The 18,442-nt window shown below is 47.8% G+C and overlaps 1 protein-coding gene across 1 annotated transcript in view; it reads left to right on the top strand.

Moving 5' to 3' along the window:
- Window positions 1-18,442, top strand: part of TNXB (tenascin XB) — a 170,508-nt gene that overhangs the window by 33,246 nt on the left and 118,820 nt on the right. The window contains exons 2-7 of the mRNA XM_063122680.1: window positions 4,651-5,101; window positions 6,904-7,578; window positions 9,111-9,223; window positions 12,058-12,217; window positions 14,920-15,201; window positions 16,434-17,246. Of these exons, the coding sequence (XP_062978750.1) occupies window positions 4,660-5,101; window positions 6,904-7,578; window positions 9,111-9,223; window positions 12,058-12,217; window positions 14,920-15,201; window positions 16,434-17,246 (2,485 nt within the window). The 5' untranslated portion in view covers window positions 4,651-4,659. The remainder of the gene's footprint in view (window positions 1-4,650; window positions 5,102-6,903; window positions 7,579-9,110; window positions 9,224-12,057; window positions 12,218-14,919; window positions 15,202-16,433; window positions 17,247-18,442) is intronic.

The raw sequence follows: 18,442 nt of genomic DNA, 5'->3' as shown, positions 1-18,442 counted from the left end.
GGAGGTGGCACCGTTCAGGTAGCAAAAGAGGCAGAGATAAACAGGGAGCTAGAGTTGGTTAAAAGTGAAGCACTCTTGAAGCCCCATCAGGCAAGCGTTTTATTGCAGGCTCGTTACTGGGCATGCACGGATTTTCACGGGTCCCTCTCATGACGTGACATTGTCCGCCCCCCGTGCACCTCCCTCCCCTTCTAGCCTTCTTCGTGCGACAAAACAACACCCCAATAAGTCTGACTTATTTTTAATGACGGAAGTTGCCGCTATCTCCTGCTGTGTGCAGGAGAAACTGTGGGATCAAAATGGCCCCCTGAATGGGCCATTTTGATCACATGACCCAGAGGAAGAGGCGGGTTGTTGTTGTTGTTGTTGTTGTTGTTGTTGTTGTTATTATTATTATTATTATTATTATGTGTAAGATAACCATATGGAAAGGAGGACAGGGCTCCTGCATCTTTAACAGTTGCATAGAAAAGGGAATTTCAGCAATGTCATTTGTATATATGGAGAACCTGGTGAAATTCCAACTTCATCACCACAGTTAAAGTGCAGGAGCTATACTGGAGTGACCAGATTGAAAAGAGGGCAGGGCACCTGCAGTTTTAACTGCTGTGATGAAGAGGAAATTTCCCCAGGTTCCCCATATATACAAATGACGCCTGCCGAAATTTCCTTTTCAATACAACTGTTAAAGATACAGGAGCCCTATCCTCCTTTTCATATGGTCACCCTACTTTCTCACACATCTACGTAGGGCTGCCTTTGAAGATGGTTCGGAAGCTGCAGCTCGTGCAAAATGCAGCAGCCAGATTGATTTCGGGAACCAGAAGTTTCGACCATATAACACCTGCTCTGGTCCGCTGGCACTGGCTGCCTGTATGTTTCCGAGCCCAATTCAAGGTGCTGGTTTTGACCTATAAAGCCTTACACAGCTTGGGACCACAATACCTGACGGAACGCCTCTCCCGATGTGAATATACCCAGTCACTATGTCCAACATCTAAGGCCCTCCTCCGGGTGCCTACTCCGAGAGAGGCTCGGAGTGTGGCAACAAGGGACAGGGCCTTTTCGGTGGTGGCCCCCAGACTGTGGAATGATCTCCCTGATGAGGCTTGCCTGGCGCCAACGCTGCTATCTTTCCGGCGCCAGGTTAAGACTTTCCTCTTTGCCCAGGCATATGGCGGCACATCCTAATTACCCACATGTTTAGTTTTTAATCGGTTTTTAATTGCTTTATGTGTGTATGTTCTGTGTTTTAGAGTTTTAAATTTTGCATACTTGTTTTTACCTCAATTTTAGAATTTCTGTAAACCGCCCAGAGAGCCCTGGCTATGGGAGCGGTATATAAGTTTAATAAATAAATAAATAAATAAATAAATTATGTGGGTCTTCAGTCCCGTGTGAAGCGGCTCTAAGGCAGGAGACCCCACAACTTTTGGAGCCAGCTCAATCCCTCGCTGCACAGCTTTTATCATAAGGAAGTTCTGAGGAGATGTTGGCGCTCCCTCCCTCCGTCCGCTTTGGCCCAATCTTATCTAATCCGGTTTCGCCTTCCCTGCCGGCTTCCTGCTCTCAGGCAAGACTCCAGTTGCATTTCAGAGCACCCCGTGGGTTGTTTTTCCGCTGCCGAGACTGTTTCCCAACCGCCCGGCTTTGGCGAGCGCTCTGGGATCCCCGTTTGCAGGCCTCTGTTTGCATTCCTGCTGTCCACATCAATGTGATAGGCGATATCCACATTGTGCTTAATAATTCCCTCGGCGCCTTTTTTATCCAATGGTGAGGCGCTGCAAGCGTGGTGTTGAAATCCAGCCCTTTTATTGGGTTTGGTCGGACCGCAATGTATTAAAGGCACAGCGCCTGTGTGCATGTATAGATTGAGAAAGATTAATTTTTTTTACACCTATTTAGGGTGACCCTATGAAAAGGAGGACAGGGCTCCTGTATCTTTAACAGTTGCATAGAGAAGGGAATTTCAGCAGGTGTCATTTGTATATATGGAGAACCTGGTGAAATGCCCTCTTCATCACAACAGCTAAAGGTGCAGGAGCTATACTAGAGTGACCAGATTTAAAAGAGGGCAGGGCACCTGCAGCTTTAACTGCTGTGATGAAGGGGGAATTTCACCAGGTTCTCTCTATATACAAATGACACCTGCTGAAATTCCCTTTTCAATACATCTGTTAAAGATACAGTAGCCCTGTCCTCCTTTTCATATGGTCACCCTACACCTATTAACAGGCATGGAGTTGGCTATTCCCAACTTATACACATTACAAGCCTCCCTGTTTATGAGGTGACAGCTTCTGTTGGTCTGTACTTCTTGCTGGCAAATTGCTTTCCCTGGTGTGTGTGTGTGTGTGTTTTATAAATTATTTTTTATTTATTACATTTATATTCCGTCTGCCCATTAAAAATGGCGCTCAAGGAGGCTAACAGTAATAAATGCAAATTAAAAGGAAATCTCAAATCAAACATTTTTATTATTTTTTTTATTGTGAATATCAACAAACAAAACAGAAATACATTGTGAAAACGGGGCGGAGTCTGGAACCACCATAGATTGTGTATATAAAATTATATATATTTATATATAATTATATATATATATATATAATTATATGTAAATATAGATACATGATAGCACTCTTCAAATACTTAAAAAGTTGTCACACAGAGGAGGGCCAGGATCTCTTCTCGATCCTCCCAGAGTGCAGGACGCGGAATAACGGGCTCAAGTTAAAGGAAGCCAGATTCCAGCTGGACATCAGGAAAAACTTCCTGACTGTTAGAGCAGTGCGACGGTGGAATCAGTTACCTAGGGAGGTGGTGGGCTCTCCCACACTAGAGACCTTCAAGAGGCAGCTGGACAAGCATCTGTTGGGGATGCTTTAGGGTGGATTCCTGCATTGAGCAGGGGGTTGGACTCGATGGCCTTGTAGGTCCCTTCCAACTCTGCTATTCTATGATTCTATGATCATCACTTATATACTGGAAGGGGAAAAAAAGGGAGCGTGTTATACAGAGGTTTCAAGAAAAGCAGACCAAATATCCGTATATTTATCCTCTTGCAAATTGTGTCTGTATAACACTCGTTCAAAAGTTGATAATGTTATTAGGTCCTCGATGCATTTCATTATAGGAGGTGTAAATTTGTCTCAAACCAAACATAACACAAAAACAAATCCATCAAAAACCGAACAATAACAAGAATAAACAGCACCCAACCAATTAAAACTAGGGATGGATGGACTCACCCCACACTCAGCTTTGTCGGGCGCTCACCGAACGAGCTTCTCTAAGGCTTGTTGACCCCCCGACTAAGCCATGGGGCTGTCTGTCCTCTTACTGAGCTGCCATTTTGTGTAATGATGGCCTAATCTACACCAGGCAGGATATTGTACTATGAAGGCGGTATATAAAAGGCAGGAGCCACACCAAGCAGGATGTAGCGGTATGAAAGCAGTATGTGGTAGGTCTCAATGGGCCCCAAAAGTTGTCAGTGCATTTCAATACCACTGTAAAGCTAGGGTGACCCTATGAAAAGGAGGACAGGGCTCCTGCATCTTTAACAGTTGCATAGAAAAGGGCATTTCAGCAGATGTCATTTGTATATATGGAGAACCTGGTGAAATTTCCTCATCATCACAACAGTTAAAGCTGCAGGTGCCCTGCCCTCTTTTAAATCTGGTCACTCTAGTATAGCTCCTGCAGCTTTAACTGTTGTGATGAAGAGGGAATTTCCTCCAGGTTCTCCAACCAGGATAAAACCACGCAGCAAAAATTGATATAAGGTTAAAACACAGAGTTAAAACAGTAAAATTTAAATTTAAGTTAAAATTAAGTGTTAAAATACTGAGTGAATAAAAAGGTCTTCAGATGGCGACGAAAGGAATACAGTGTAGGCGCCAGGCGGACCTCTCTGGGGAGCTCGTTCCACAACCGGGGTGCCACAACGGAGAAAGCCCTCCTCCTAGTAGCCACCTGCCTCACTTCCTTCGGCAGGGGCTCACAGAGAAGGGCCCCTGTAGATGATCTTTATTTATTTATTTATTTATTTATTTAATTACATTTATATACCGCCCCACAGCCGAAGCTCTCTGGGCGGTTTACAGCATTTAAAAATAGTAAACATTAAAAGTTTACATATCTTAAGGTCCGGGCAGGTACATGTGGGAGGAGGCGTTCCTTCAAATAACCTGGCCCCAAACCGTTTAGGGCTTTAAATGTCAATACCAGCCCTTTGAATCGGGCCCGGACCTGGACTATTCTTTCTTTCAAGGATTTTTATCCTATTCCCCTACCGGAAAGGCTCGTGGAGCACCTTCCATGCAATCCATAAACAAGACGGTCCCTGCTGACAGGCTTACAATCTTAAAAAGAAAAGGAAAAAAAGACATGACACGCAAGGAAAAAATGATGGGGAGGGAAGAGGAAAAAATATCAAGCACTCTTTCGGCAGGGCTGGTAGAATGGCCTTCCCCCCTCCCTTTGTGCAGCCTACTGCAATGGGATGAAGGCGCCTTCATGAGGGAGGTCTGATATCGGGGTTGGTGGAATGCCCCCCATTTCCCAGTCGAGTTCTAGTATATATTGCATGATTGTCCTCTGCAGAATTGATTCCTTTCCCCTTCTTTTTCATCCCTTCCCTCACAGGTGTATACCATGGGGAGGCCGCCAAGAGCCATTTCCTTCGTCCTGTTCGTCTTCTGGCTGGGGGTCTCGTGGCAGGCCCGCGTGCCCCATCCCGCCATCCCCTCCAATGCCACGGTCTTCTCTCACGTCTATACTATAAAACTGGCAGGAGAAAGCACCGAGGTTGAGGGTGCTTCCCCTCCACCGCAAGAGGCACTGGGCCCCCCCAGCTCCTCCCAGGGAGGGGGCCTGTTTGAACACACCCTGGAAGGGCCCGACCAGGAACATGTGGTTTTCACCCACCGCATCAACCTGCCGCCACAGGCCTGTGGGTGCCCACCTGGCACTGAGGACACCCGGGAGCTCTTGAGACGGCTGCAGGCACTCGAGAACGAAGTGCGGACGCTACGGGACACCTGCCAAGCTGGGGGAGGCTGCTGCCCTGCCACCGCCAGTACCCAGGCCAGTACAGGTAAGGCCTTGAAGGAGGAAGAATGTAGCAGGGATAGGTATGACTTAAGAACATAAGAAGAGCCCTGCTGGATGACACCGAGGATCCATCTGGTCGTCCAGCACTCTGTTCATAGAATCATAGAATAGCAGAGTTGGAAGGGGCCTACAAGGCCATCGAGTCCAACCAACTGCTCAATGCAGGAATTCACTCTAAAGCATCCCTGACAGATGCTTGTCCAGCTGCCTCTTGAAGGCCTCTAGTGTGGGAGAGGCCGCAACCTCACCAGGCAACTGATTCCATTGTTGTACTGCTCTAACAGTCAGGAAGTTTTTCCTGATGTCCAGCCGGAATCTGGCTTCCTTTAACTTGAGCCCGTTATTCCGTGTCCTGCACTCTGGGAGGATCGAGAAGAAATCCTGGCCCTCCTCTGTGTGACAACCTTTTAAGTATTTGAAGACTGCTCTCATGTCTCCCCTCAATCTTCTCTTCTGCAGGCTAAACATGCCCAGTTCTTTCAGTCTCTCTTCATAGGGCTCTGTTTCCAGACCCCTGATCATCCTGGTTGCCCTCCTCTGAACATGCTCCAGCTTGTCTGCATCCTTCTTGAATTGTGGAGCCCAGAACACAGTGGCCAACCAGCTGTCGGCCAGGGACCCACAAGCAGGACATGGTGCCACAGCACCCTCCCGCCCATGTTCCCCAGCAACAGGTGCACACAGGCTTATTGCCTCGGATACTGGAGGTAGCACATAGCCATCAGGGCTAGTAACTATTGATAGCCTTCTCCTCCAGGAATTTATCCAACCCCCTTTTAAAGCCATCTAAATTGGGAGCCTTGTGGTAGTGAGTTCCATAATTTAACTATGCGCTGTGCGAAGAAGTCCTTCCTTTTATTTGTCCTGAATCTCCCACCATTCAGCTCTAAACCATAAGGACGTCCACGCCGTGTCAGAAAGGAGGAAATGCATTGCCAAATTATGAGTTAACAGTGCATGGTGGTTTGCATATGGGAATGTAGATGTTCAGGTGCAAATTTGAAATTTAAATATTATAATTTAAATAGAAACATGCTGTTTCTCACTGTAGCAGAGAAGGTTATGACCAGGGGATCTGTCTGCCTGCTCATACACAAGGGGTGTGTCCTAGGGTGGCCATATGTCCTGTTTACAGAGGACAATTCTCCATTTGAAGGTGTACAGTATTTATAGAGCTGTCCGGTCCAAGGCCTGCTTAAAGAGAAAGAACCATAAGAGGGGAGGGCAATCAGGGGCCTTTTATTTATTTATTTATTTATTTATTTATTTATTTATTGCATTTATATACTGTCCCATAGCCGAAGCTCTCTGGGCGGTTTACAAAAGTTAAAAACAGTAAACATTAAAACAAATATACCAAGTTTAAAAACATAAAAAGTATAAAAATACAGTCTCCTTATAAAAACTGCTATTCTGGGGTCCGTTAAAAACAAACAAACTCAGCTCATGTTGTTAAACCCATTGACACTTACTATATACCGCTTTCATAGTGCAATATCCTGCTTGTTGTAGATTAGGCCTAGGACCAGAAAGACCTGGGTTCAAATCCTGACCCAACTGTGAAGCTCTCAATGAGTGGTTTTTTGGGGGCCTGTCACTCTTTCCCAGTGTAACTCACCCTGGAGGAGGATGAAAATGGGGGCAGGAGAAGTCCTTAGATGGGATATAAATGTAATTTAAAAACAAAAAGCAAAAAACCAAGTTGTTTATAGGTGACCTAGCTTTTGATCACTTCCCTCCCTTGCTCCTTTTCTACTTCCTCGTGTCTCCCATTCCCTCACCTAGGTCAAACAGACGTACGCAGCTTGTGTTCGCACCATGGCTCCTTCGACCTCTCTCGTTGCCTATGCGAATGTGAGCCGGGTTGGGGCGGCCCCACATGTGCCGAGGCACTCTGCCCAGGCGGGTGCGGTGGCCCAGAGCGTGGCAAGTGCGTGAACGGCCGTTGCCAGTGCCGCCCCGGCTATTCTGGTGTCCGCTGCGAGGAGCCGCCGTCCTGCCCAGACGATTGCAATGACCAAGGCCGCTGCGTGGACGGACGTTGCACCTGCTTCCAGGGATACGTCGGCCCGTCCTGCTCCGATCCGGCCTGCCCCCAGGGCTGCCTGGGTCATGGCCAGTGCGTGGCAGGGCGGTGCGTGTGCGACCCTGGTTACACGGGGGACGACTGTGGGACCCGGGGCTGCCCTAACAACTGTAACCGGCGTGGAGAGTGCCTCAATGGACGCTGCGTGTGCGAGCCAGGCTTCACGGGCCCGGCGTGCGGCACCAAGGCCTGTCCCAATGATTGCAACCAGCGAGGCCGCTGTCTGAAGGGAGCAGTGTGTGCCTGCCACAAGGGATTCACCGGGCCGGACTGTGGGCAGCTGGCGTGTCCCGAGGACTGCAGTGGCCACGGAGAGTGTGAAAATGGAGTGTGCCTGTGCCATGATGGCTATTCCGGAGATGACTGTTCCATAGGTAGGTGGAAACGTCTCATACTAAAACTCTCCTGATGCCACTGTAGCCTAGCAACTTGAATGAGCCTCTCACCTCAAGGGCCGACCCTGCCGTTAGGCAGAGTGAGGCGGTCACCTCAGGCAGCTGACTGTGCGTGTCATGAAAGGGCAGCAAATTGTTAGCTATTTAATTTATTATTGTTGTGCTTTTACTGCCACCATGGGGGAGAAGCGCTTGTGGGATTTTCTGCTTCAGGTACCAAAATAATTTGGCCAGCCTTGGGCTGGGGGAGAGGGAGAGATGCCATTTGCTTCTCTGCCTCAGGTAGCAAAATGTCTAGTTCCCCAATAGACCCTGAGAAGAGGCTAAAACCCTGACATCTCAGGTCAAAGGCTCAAATCTAGCAAGCATCCAAACGAGGCCTCGTTTTTATAATGAAATGGAGGTTTGGGGAGGTGTAGGGTGACCATATGAAAAGGAGGACAGGGCTCCTGTAACTTTAACAGTTGCATAGAAAAGGGAATTTCAGCAGGTGTCATTTGTATATATGTAGAACCTGGTGAAACTTCCTCTTCATCACAACAGTTAAAGGTGCTGGTGCCCTGCCCTCTTTTCAAGAGAATTCCCTTTTCTATGCAACTGTTAAAGATACAGGAGCCCTGTCCTCCTTTTCATAGGGTCACCCTAGGGAAGTGTGGTGGGAGCAGGGCCTGTTCACAGCCAGGCCTCACACTGCAATAAACTAACATGGCTGCCCTTTGGGGGTTTGTCTGCTTCGGCTTGAGCCTGAAGGGGGAAACAGCAGCAGGCCTTTTCTCTCTATGAGGTCCTCCTGAGGTAGGGTGACCCTATGAAAAGGAGGACCAGAGCAGATGTTATATGGTCGAACCTTCTGGTTCCCGAAATCAATCTGGCCGCTGCATTTTGCACGAGCTGCAGCTTCCGAACCGTCTTCAAAGGCAGCCCTACGTAGAGCGCATTGCAGTAATCAAACTTGGAGGTTAATGATACAGGAGCCCTGTCCTCCTTTTCATAGGGTCATCCTACCAGGCAGCTGATTTTGGGTGTTCTGAAAGGGCAGCAAATGTAATTATTTACTTTAACAGTCTTGTAAATGTACTGCCAGGGATGGGAAGAGGCACTTAAGGGGTTTTCTCCCTCAGGAGCCAAAGTCCTTGGGTACTTTGGCTGCGCACTTTGACTGGCAGGGTGCCATTTGCTGCTCTGCCTTAGGCAGCAAAATGTCTTGGGCTGGGTGGGCACCATTTTGGTGTCGTGGATTTCCAAGGCATGGAGAAGAGACCAGTGTGACACTAGCAAACAGCTTAATTTTTCAGCAGCAAAACAGAGTTAGCACATATGTGGGCTGAAGCGCCAACTCTGTTTTGCCGCTGGAAATAAAGCTGTTGCTGGTGTCTCACTAGTCTCTTCGTCAGTGCCTTGGAAATCCACGACATTGGCAAGGCTTCAATGGGGATGGATGGGATGTGTGTGAGGAGCAGAGCGGAGCGGAGAAATCGCTTCTTATTCTGTTCTTCCTCTCCCCGTAACAGAGATTCCATCCATCGGCGTCCGGGTGGCAAATCGAGACGAAACGTCTTTCCGCTTGGAGTGGAAACGCCCAGTGGTTTCTGTGGATGGATATGAGATCCACGTGGTTCCCACGGTAACTTGCTGCACTTTGGGACAATGTGTTTTGGGAGGGGTAGCGGTTGTGGGGATGGTGCTGCTTGTGGTATATGTGTGTGTGACAGCGACCGAGAGAGGGGGGGGCAGGAGGAGAGAGATCCTACTTCATCCATTTGGCTAGCGCAATGCATGCTGGGACTAGTGGGGCAACCTGAGGAAAAGCAGGCGCTTATTTTACAATAAATAAATAAATAAATAAATAAGAAGAGCTCTGGTCACTCTACAAGGGCAGGGCTCCTGCAGGTTTAACTGTTGCGATGAAGAGGGAATTTCACCAGGGGGGATCTACAATACTGCTTTAAAGCACTTTAAAGCGCTTTATAATGGTTTTGACAACTGTTGGGGCCCAGGACACATTGCACATACAGGTTTCAAAACGTTTTCAAAGTGCTTTAAAGCGCTTTAAAAGCAGTAGTGTAGATCCCCCCCTGTTGCAACTAAGCTCAGAGAAAGCAGGGAATTTGTGGGTGGGGGCAGATGGCATCAGTGTTTCTAATAATAATAATAATAATAATAATAATAATAATAAGAAGAAGAAGAAGAAGAAGAAGAAGAAGAAGAAGAAGAAGAGGTAGAGGTGCTGGTGCTGCGTCTCTCTGAGCCCTGCCTCTGCTACACCACTGATTCTGATTAACACTGCAAGATGCCTCAGGGAAGCAGGGCATGGAGGCGGCACCCCCCCTGCTGCTGAAATTCGCTAGCAACTGGTTTTCACGGACACGCTGCTGCCGCTGAGCCTTGAGGGTGCATGTAGCCATCACGTCAAGAATCCATTGATAGAGCTTTCTTCTTCCTCCATACATATTGTTTAATACCCCGTTTAAGATCGTGGCCTTCGGCACGTCTTTTGACACCAAATTCTGCACGTTACGTTTGCACTGTGTGAAGGGGGGTGTTCTTTTCTCTGTCCTAAATCTCTTGTCAATTGGTTCTTTTGGATAACCCCTTTTAAATGCACCTTTCCACGGTGTGAAACTAGTGTTTGCCTTCCTTCCCCAAAACGGCCACATACACAACATATATACAGCACCTCCTGCATGAATCGTTACCTGGGCGTGCTTCCGAAACCGAGGACTGACTCATGCAGAAACATCTCCTGCCGGACCTCCTGAAGTCAATGTGGTCCAGGAGCTTGAGGTATAGATTAAGCCCAAATCTTACCTTAAACCTAGATCACTATGTAGTCTTAGTTAAGACCCTGCCGTTGAATTATTTATTTATTTATTTTATTACATTTTTATACCGCCCAATAGCCGAAGCTCTCTGGGCGGTTCACAAAAATTAAAACCATGAAAAGCACAACAAAACAACCAACAGTCTAAAAACCCAACTACAAAATACAGTATAAAAAGCACAACCAGGATAAAACCACACAGCAGAAATTGATATAGATTAAAATACGGAATTAAAACAGCAAAGTTTAAATTTAAGTTAAATTAGGTGTTAAAAGTACTGAGAAAATAAAAAGGTCTTCAGCTGGCGATGGAAGGAATACAGTGTAGGCGCCAAGCGGACCTCTCTGGGGAGCTCGTTCCACAGCCGGGGTGCCACAGCAGAGAAAGCCCTCCTCCTAGTAGCCACCTGCCTCACTTCCTTTGGCAGGGGCTCACGGAGAAGGACCTCTCGAGAAACAGAACAGGCATCTTCGCCTGAGGATGCACCATTCGGCTTTCTCTGCAACGCAAGTTAGGGAAAGCTCCAATCACCCAGTGCAGACAAGTGCCAGTATTACTGTCCCGGTGGGGTGTGCTTGGATAGGGGCAACGCCAGAGCAATGAATCACGCAGAGACACAACACAGAACGAACGACCCTCCTTACTGAGTAGGTTGTGGAATGAGCTCCCCAGAGAGGTCCGCCTGGCGCCTACACTGTACTGCTTTCGTCGCCAGCTGAAGACCTTTTTATTCTCCCAATATTTTAACACTTAATTTTAACTTAAATTTAAATCTTACTGTTTTAACTCTGTATTTTAATCTTATATCAATTTTGCTGTGTGGTTTTATCCTGGTTGCGCTTTTTATACTGTATTTTGTAATTGTGCTTTTAACCTGTTGGTTGTTTTATTGTGGTTTTAATTTTTGTGAACCGCCCAGAGAGCTTCGGCTATTGGGCGGTATAAAAATGTAATAAATAAATAAATAAAATAAATAATAAAAATAAATAAATAGGTTCTTTGGACTCACGGGAGCTGTTAGGTAATTGATGTTCAGCGGTGCATTAGCAACACTCAGTTTTGAAATTCTTGATTTAATCAGAGAGAGGATATAGTGGTTTCATCAGGTGCTCTTTAGTACATGGGCTGCTTGTTTCATGTTGGTGCTATGAAGCCTTTCCAGGGCCGGCCCTCTCATGAGGCAGGGTAAATCGCCTGCCTCTGGTAGCGAAGCAAGAAGAGCGGCAAACTGCATGTTTCCCCCACCAATAGGAAGGCCTGCTGCTGCGTCTTGGATGCCCACACACCCCTATTTTATTTATTTATTTATTTATTTATTTATTTATTTATCGCATTTCTATACCGCCCAATAGCCGAAGCTATTTTATTATTTAAAACTTTTCTTGGCTGCCTTCCAGGGCAGAAGCAAGAAAAGACATAAACACCTTCCCCTTGCGGTCTCTGCATTTCATACACCCCACACGCCCTCAGCCGCTTAACCTATGGCAGCATTGGGGGCTGCAGCAGCGATTAGGGGTGGCGGCAGTAATGTGGGGGCTCGGTGGCGACAGTGGCGGGCAGTGGTGGCACGTCCGTCCTCAGGCAGCAGGATAGTTTGTGCTGGTGCTAATCCTTTTTATCCCTTTTTCTTTCCAAGACACAGAAGGATCGTCAGGGAGGTGAATCTATACGGTTGTCCGGCACCGAGACAGTCTTTGAACGCAGAGGGTTGAAACCGGGAGAGGGATACACCGTCACTGTCCGGGCGGAAAAGGGGCAACGCTACGGACCCCCTGTCAGCCAGGTCGTGCGTACACGTATGTAGCCTGGAGCGGCACCTGTGCGTCCCTCTCTCTTTCTTTCCGTCTGTCTCTCCTCGGAGTCTCCTCTCATTTCTTGGTCACCTGGCCGGTGTGTCTGTGAATACCTTATCCACTTCCTTTTTGCATCAACACGGTGTTGATTCAAACCTGAATAAAGACTGGGCTGTGGCCAGAAGAAGAATTTGCCAGCCACCCGACTCAGCGACCAGGTTCACACGATCGCAGACGAGAAATAAGCCAATGTGACTTATTTGTATCATTACCCACAACAACGCCGCTTGTTGTGTTGTGCAAAATTGGCCAGGACGGCTTGTTGCCATGGGTAACAAACCACTGAGAACTCCTGGGCTGTTGCAGGTTTCTGCAACAAGCCTCCCTGGCTGGGTTCTCACGACACGACAATAATTACTCACAATGTTGAGAACATCAGAAGAGCCCTGCTGGATCAGACCAAGGGTCCATCTAGTCCAGCACTCTGTTCACACAGTGGCCAACTAGCTGCACAACCTTAACCCACAAGCAGGACGTTAGTGCAATAGCACCCTCCCGCCCATGTTCTCTAGCAACTGGTGGTATACTTAGGCATACGGCCTCTGATACTGGAGGATGCATATAGCCACCAGGACTAGTAGCCCTTGATAGCCTTCTCCTCCAGGAATTTATCTACTCCCCTTTTAAAGCCATCCAAATTGGTGGCCGTCACCACATCTTGTGGTAGCGAATTCCGTAGTTTAACGGAATTAAACTATTTTTAATAGATGAAAGAAGTCCTTCCTTTCATCTGTCCTGGGGATAATTATGCTAATCCACCAGGCATGCCGCAGGGACATGCAGAGGAGGGCAGAGGACATATTGCCCTTTCGTGATCATGTGTGGAGAGGCTGTATTAATAATTGGTTGATTGATATATAGAACCAGCATATATATGGTGAAAACGACGAGTCCCTGTCCTAAGGAATTTACAATCTAAAATGATAGTGTGTGTGTGTGTGTGTGTGTGTGAGAGAGAGAGAGAGAGAGAGAGAGAGAGAGAGAGAGAGAGAGAGAGAGAAAGAGAGAAAGAGAGAGAGGCCATAGCTAGACCTAAGGTTTATCCCTGGATCATCCAGGGGTCAAACCTGTTCATCTAGGTGACACACAGGGGATCCAGTGCTCAGGCAGGAGCGAACCCTGGATGATCCCAGGATAAACCTTAGGTCTAGCTGTGGCCAGGGAGAGAGACTTGAAAACAATCAAATGGCAAAGCAAATGAGTAGCCCTGAACTCTTTTGAGGGTACTCCAAGCCCTAACTCCTTCCTGCATATATCTTGCCTGACGTTTGAATAAATTGAAACTGAGCATGTTCGCAACTGACCTGACCTGACCAAATAATGAACGTCGTACGTAAGCTGCTACATGAAAAATCTCTTCAGAAACACTCTTTCCTGGAATTGCAATTTATCGTGAGGAGAATCGATCCGCTTCCCAAATTTATTAAATTAATAGTTTCCATTTGGAGCTATACGCACTCTCCTCCACTTTCCAAAGCTCTCTATGAGCATCATCAGACGAGCGTTTTATCGCATGCTTGCTACGCCCCACTTACGGATGTCCGCACATCTAATTATTATTATTATTATTATTATTATTATTATTATTATTATTATTATTATTATTTTATTTCTTACCCGCCTCTCCGTTCTGATCGAGGCAGGGAACAACAGTAAATATAAAATACATAAAACTGAATTAAGACGTAATATACATTGTTAAAAAATCCTAAAATCATTTTAAAAGCATCCTAAAATTACACTGGATAGGCCTGCCGGAAGAGATCAGTCTTAATAGATTTCTTAAATGCTGATAGACAACATTTGACGAGTCTCCTCTGGCAGGCCTTTCCACAGCCTGGGAGCAGCCGAAGTGAAGGTCCTCTGGGTAACAGTTGTCAATCTAGTTTTTACCTACTGAAGTAGATTCTTCCCAGAGGACCTGAGTGTGCGGGGCGGATTGTATGGGAGAAGGCGATCCCGCAGGTAGCCTGGACCCAAACCATGTAGGGCTTTAGACGATAACGTCTGTCTCCCACACACCAGTCGCAAAATAGACCCCTTTTAATCCGTCTTTTTTTAAAGAACGGAATGTGCCTCCATTTCCTGCTGTGTGCAGGAAAAGCGGTGCGATATAAACGGCCCCTGAATGGGACACGTGGTCATTGCTGCTTCCTCTTTCTCTCCCTGTGTAAAGAGACTGTTGCTAGTCTCTTTACACAGGCCGTAGCTCTGGTAGGGAAACACAAAAATGCACCCATCTGATCATTTATTTATTTATTTATTTAATTACATTTATATACCGCCCCACAGCCGAAGCTCTCTGGGCGGTTTACAACAATTAAAAATAGTAAACATTAAAAGTATACAAAAATTAAAAAAACATAAAAACAGTATAAAAACAACAGATCATGCTCTATACCAACCCCTGCTTTAAATATCTGAATGTCCCGTTCTCTCTCTCTCTCTCTCTCTCTCTCTCTCTCTCACACACACACACACACACAGTTCTAGTCCTCACTTTTAAATCACTCTATTCCCCCATTACACTTTTTTCTACCTTCATTCATCTTTCTGCCCAAGCCCGTCTCTCTTGCCAGTCCTGTCCTCCTCTCGCTTCCATTTTAGTTTCTTGTGCCGGATCTGTGTCTCTTCCTTTCTCCCAGGAGTGGCTCCGCCCCACGGCCTGCGGTCATCGCAGGTGACGGAAAGCACCGTGACCTTGCAGTGGGTACCGCCCTCCTCTCGCCCTGACGCCTACATCCTCAGCTATGTGCCGCTGGTTGCTTCCCGGCCTGCCCATGCCACAAAACGTGTGGAACTGCCAGCTGCGCCTGAACGCGTCACGCTGGAAGAGTTGGATCACAGCACCCGCTACCGCATCACCCTGATCGCTCGCCAGAGCGGTGACAGCAGCCGAGCCACCAGTGTCGTCGTCAGCACTACTGGTAGGGCACTGGGGCGAAGGCTGGGTCTTGATATTGCCTCAAGCTACTCTTGGGTTGAGGACCAGAGGAAAAAACTCGCTTGTCAACCTTTAAGAAGCCTCTTGTTGGGGTGGACTTGGCTTTGATGGCCTTAGGATCCAGAAGAAGAGGAAACAGGGGTGACAAAAATCAGGAGGGTCTGCATTTTAGTTTCTTTGTTGTTGCTAATTAGCAGCCCCATGCTTTGAAGGTCAGAAGAGTGCTGGAGGGTGTGTGTGTGTGTGTGAGAGAGAGATACCCAAACGGCTATCTTTATATTTCTCTCCATGGAGAAAATAACAGATTTGGGAGAGCGGGTAGGGTGATTAGATTCCGGAGACAGTATGGGAAGGAATTATTAATTATTAACTGCCTTAAAAGCTTCCACTGAAAGGCGGTCTGACCAGGAATGTTTTAAATAAAGGGACAAAAGGCCCCTTACTTCAATAATAACTCCACACTTTTCAAGACATCCATGTGGAGTTGTCTAACTAGGTCATTCAAAAGAGAAAGAGGTCCTAATCATGGGACTTTTGCGTTACACTCAGTTTTGACCCTCGGTTTCAGGGCTTCTTCTCACAACGGCCCTTGTCCATTGTAGTTCTGCGAGAAGGTTAGGGGTCCTTCGTAGAATTTTTTTCCAGCACAGCTCACCGTGTTCTTTGTCATGGGGATACCCTGAGAGTTAATCTGGATTCCATTTGCAGTGTCTGTTTGGTTCCTGTACAGAAGAAAGGATACCCGAAAGAAGAGTATGAGATTTCCCACATTTGTTGTTTCAGGTCCTTCACCATAACGGCTTTCTCTCCTTTCTCTCCAAGGATGATCTCATTCCTTCCTTCCTACAGCTATACCTGCTTGTGGTCTCAAAATGGCGGACCACCACCACCACCACCTTTCTCATCCCTTATTCATCCCTTCTCTTTATAGCTCACAGATTCCTGGAGAGCAGACAGACGGAAGGGCCAAGAGACTAAACCCATCTCTTTTATTACAGCTGATGAGAAAACCCAAGGCTGGCACAACAGAGCAAGGTTGCTCCTGTTGGTGAGGTGACAACTCCAGTACAGGACTGTTTGGAGAGGATGGGGAAACTGGGAAGTTGGTACCGCTTCCTGTATCTCCAGTTGGTACCGCTCTCTATGTCTCCTGCCTCTGCTACTCATTTCCATCCAGTCCTTTGATGTAACCGCCTCCATTTTTGATCCCACCAGCACCTGATCCGAACCAACCAGTCCGCCACTACTCAACACCGTCCCCCTCTTCCCATCGAAGGCCTGCAGCTAGGAAGCCAGGCACCGTCCCTGTTGTACCGTCCTCTGGGCCTGAATCCAGGAAGCCAGGCACCGCCCCCGTCGCCCCGTCCTCTGGGTCTGAATCCAGGAAGCCAGGCACCGCCCCCTTCGCCCCGTCCTCTGGGCCTGAAGACAAGAAGCCAGGTGCCAAGCCACACCCAAGCCGCACCCCATCCACCTTGTCGGCCAAGGAGCTCTTCCTGAAGAAAATGACGCAGAACATCTCAGCCAAGCTCTCCCCGTACAAGGGGACTCTCCTTGAGCGCTTGGAGAGCTACCTCCGTGCCACCAATTTCCCTCTCCAGGGCGATCGAACCGTAGAGAGCGTGGCCTGGGACATATACATCTACCTAATCCACCGGAAGCCGAAGGAGATCCAAGAGAGGGTCGAGGAACGCCTTATTCAAGAGACGAATCATTCGTTCCCAATCGGGGGAGCCGAGAGCGTCTACTCAGACGGATACCTCCGTCCAGAGCATGTCAAACCAGCGGTGGTGGCCAGCTTCCCAGATGGCCTTGAGGTGTCCTTGGATGGCGTGAGAGGGGTCTCGGACAATGTGGTGATCCGCTACCAAAACATGGGGAACGGAGAAGAAGGGGAGTTAGTGGTGCCTGGAGATGCTTCCTCAGTGTCTATCACCGGACTGGCTCCTGGTACAACCTACCACATGGAGATCCACGGTGTCGTGAAAGGGAAATCCTCTAAGTCCTATTCCTTTATAACTGCCACAGGTACCAGGCCCATCTTCCAGGGTGGTTCACTGTCTTCTTTTGCCTGTGTAACAGTACCATAACACGCCTCACCCGTCTTGTCGGCACGTTGGGCTTCTGTGGCAGCCACACATGGCTGAATATTTAATCCCGTGTTGCTTTCACATTCTCCAGAAAGTCGCTCAGATGCCAGCCTGCTAATTATCTTCTTCTTTTTTTAAAAAAACAAAACACTTTGTTGTGTTCCTCACCTGTATTGTCCTTACGTCGATGTCGCAGTACCTTCCAGCTTATTATTTCTTTCTTCCTTCTCCAGCCAAATGATGCAATCACGTGCTGCTCCAAAGTTTGTTCCGTCTGTCCCAAGTCCGTTGACGCCGCTTCCTGCAGCCAATGTGTCTGCCTTCAGCCCCTTTCTGTGTCGTCCCAAGTTCGTTCGAACATTTACTACAGATGTGCTGAATTACTGTGGGTTGGGTTGAGATTCTCAAACAGGCCTGGCGCAAGACATTTGGCTACTGGTGGTGGACAAGACGGCCTCCCCACACCCCCATTTGGTGAACTGGAGCTGACTGACCTGGCAGTTGAATCTTACTTCAACACTGGTGACAGGACAGTAGCGTCTGCCACACCTGAGGGCATCAGGCTAGCTTATAGAGTTCAAGACACAGGTCACATGGCTTTGTCCTCCAAAACCTCACCACCACTCCGTATCCCCCACCCCAGGATCCGCCGCCTGAGGAAACCCCCTCACTGCCTAACAATAGAGCCAGACCTAATCTCAAAGCACATTCTCTTATTCACTTATTCATCAGTGGTAGGGCCAGCCAGGATTCAAAGCACGTTCTCCTATGGATTTGTTCACCTATGGTAGGGCCGGCCACAATTTCAAGGTAGATTCTTCTATGAATTTGTTCACCAATGGTAGGGCCGGGCCCGATCTCAAGGCAGATTCTTCTACGAATTTGTTCACCAATGGTAGGGCCGGCCCCGATCTCAAGGCAGATTCTTCTATGGATTTGTTCACCAATGGTAGGGCCGGCCCCGATCTCAAGGCAGATTCTTCTATGAATTTGTTCACCAGTGGTAGGACCGGCCCCGATCTCAAGGCAGATTCTTCTATGAATTTGTTCACCAATGGTAGGGCCGGCCCCGATCTCAAGGCAGATTCTTCTGTGAATTTGTTCACCAATGGTAGGGCCGGCCCCGATCTCAAG

The sequence above is a fragment of the Elgaria multicarinata genome, chromosome 3 (genome assembly GCF_023053635.1).
Source record: "Elgaria multicarinata webbii isolate HBS135686 ecotype San Diego chromosome 3, rElgMul1.1.pri, whole genome shotgun sequence".
NCBI classification, from domain to species: domain Eukaryota; kingdom Metazoa; phylum Chordata; class Lepidosauria; order Squamata; family Anguidae; genus Elgaria; species Elgaria multicarinata.
The sequence above is the reverse complement of the archived record's forward strand: the minus strand, read 5'-3'. Positions and strand labels throughout refer to the sequence as shown.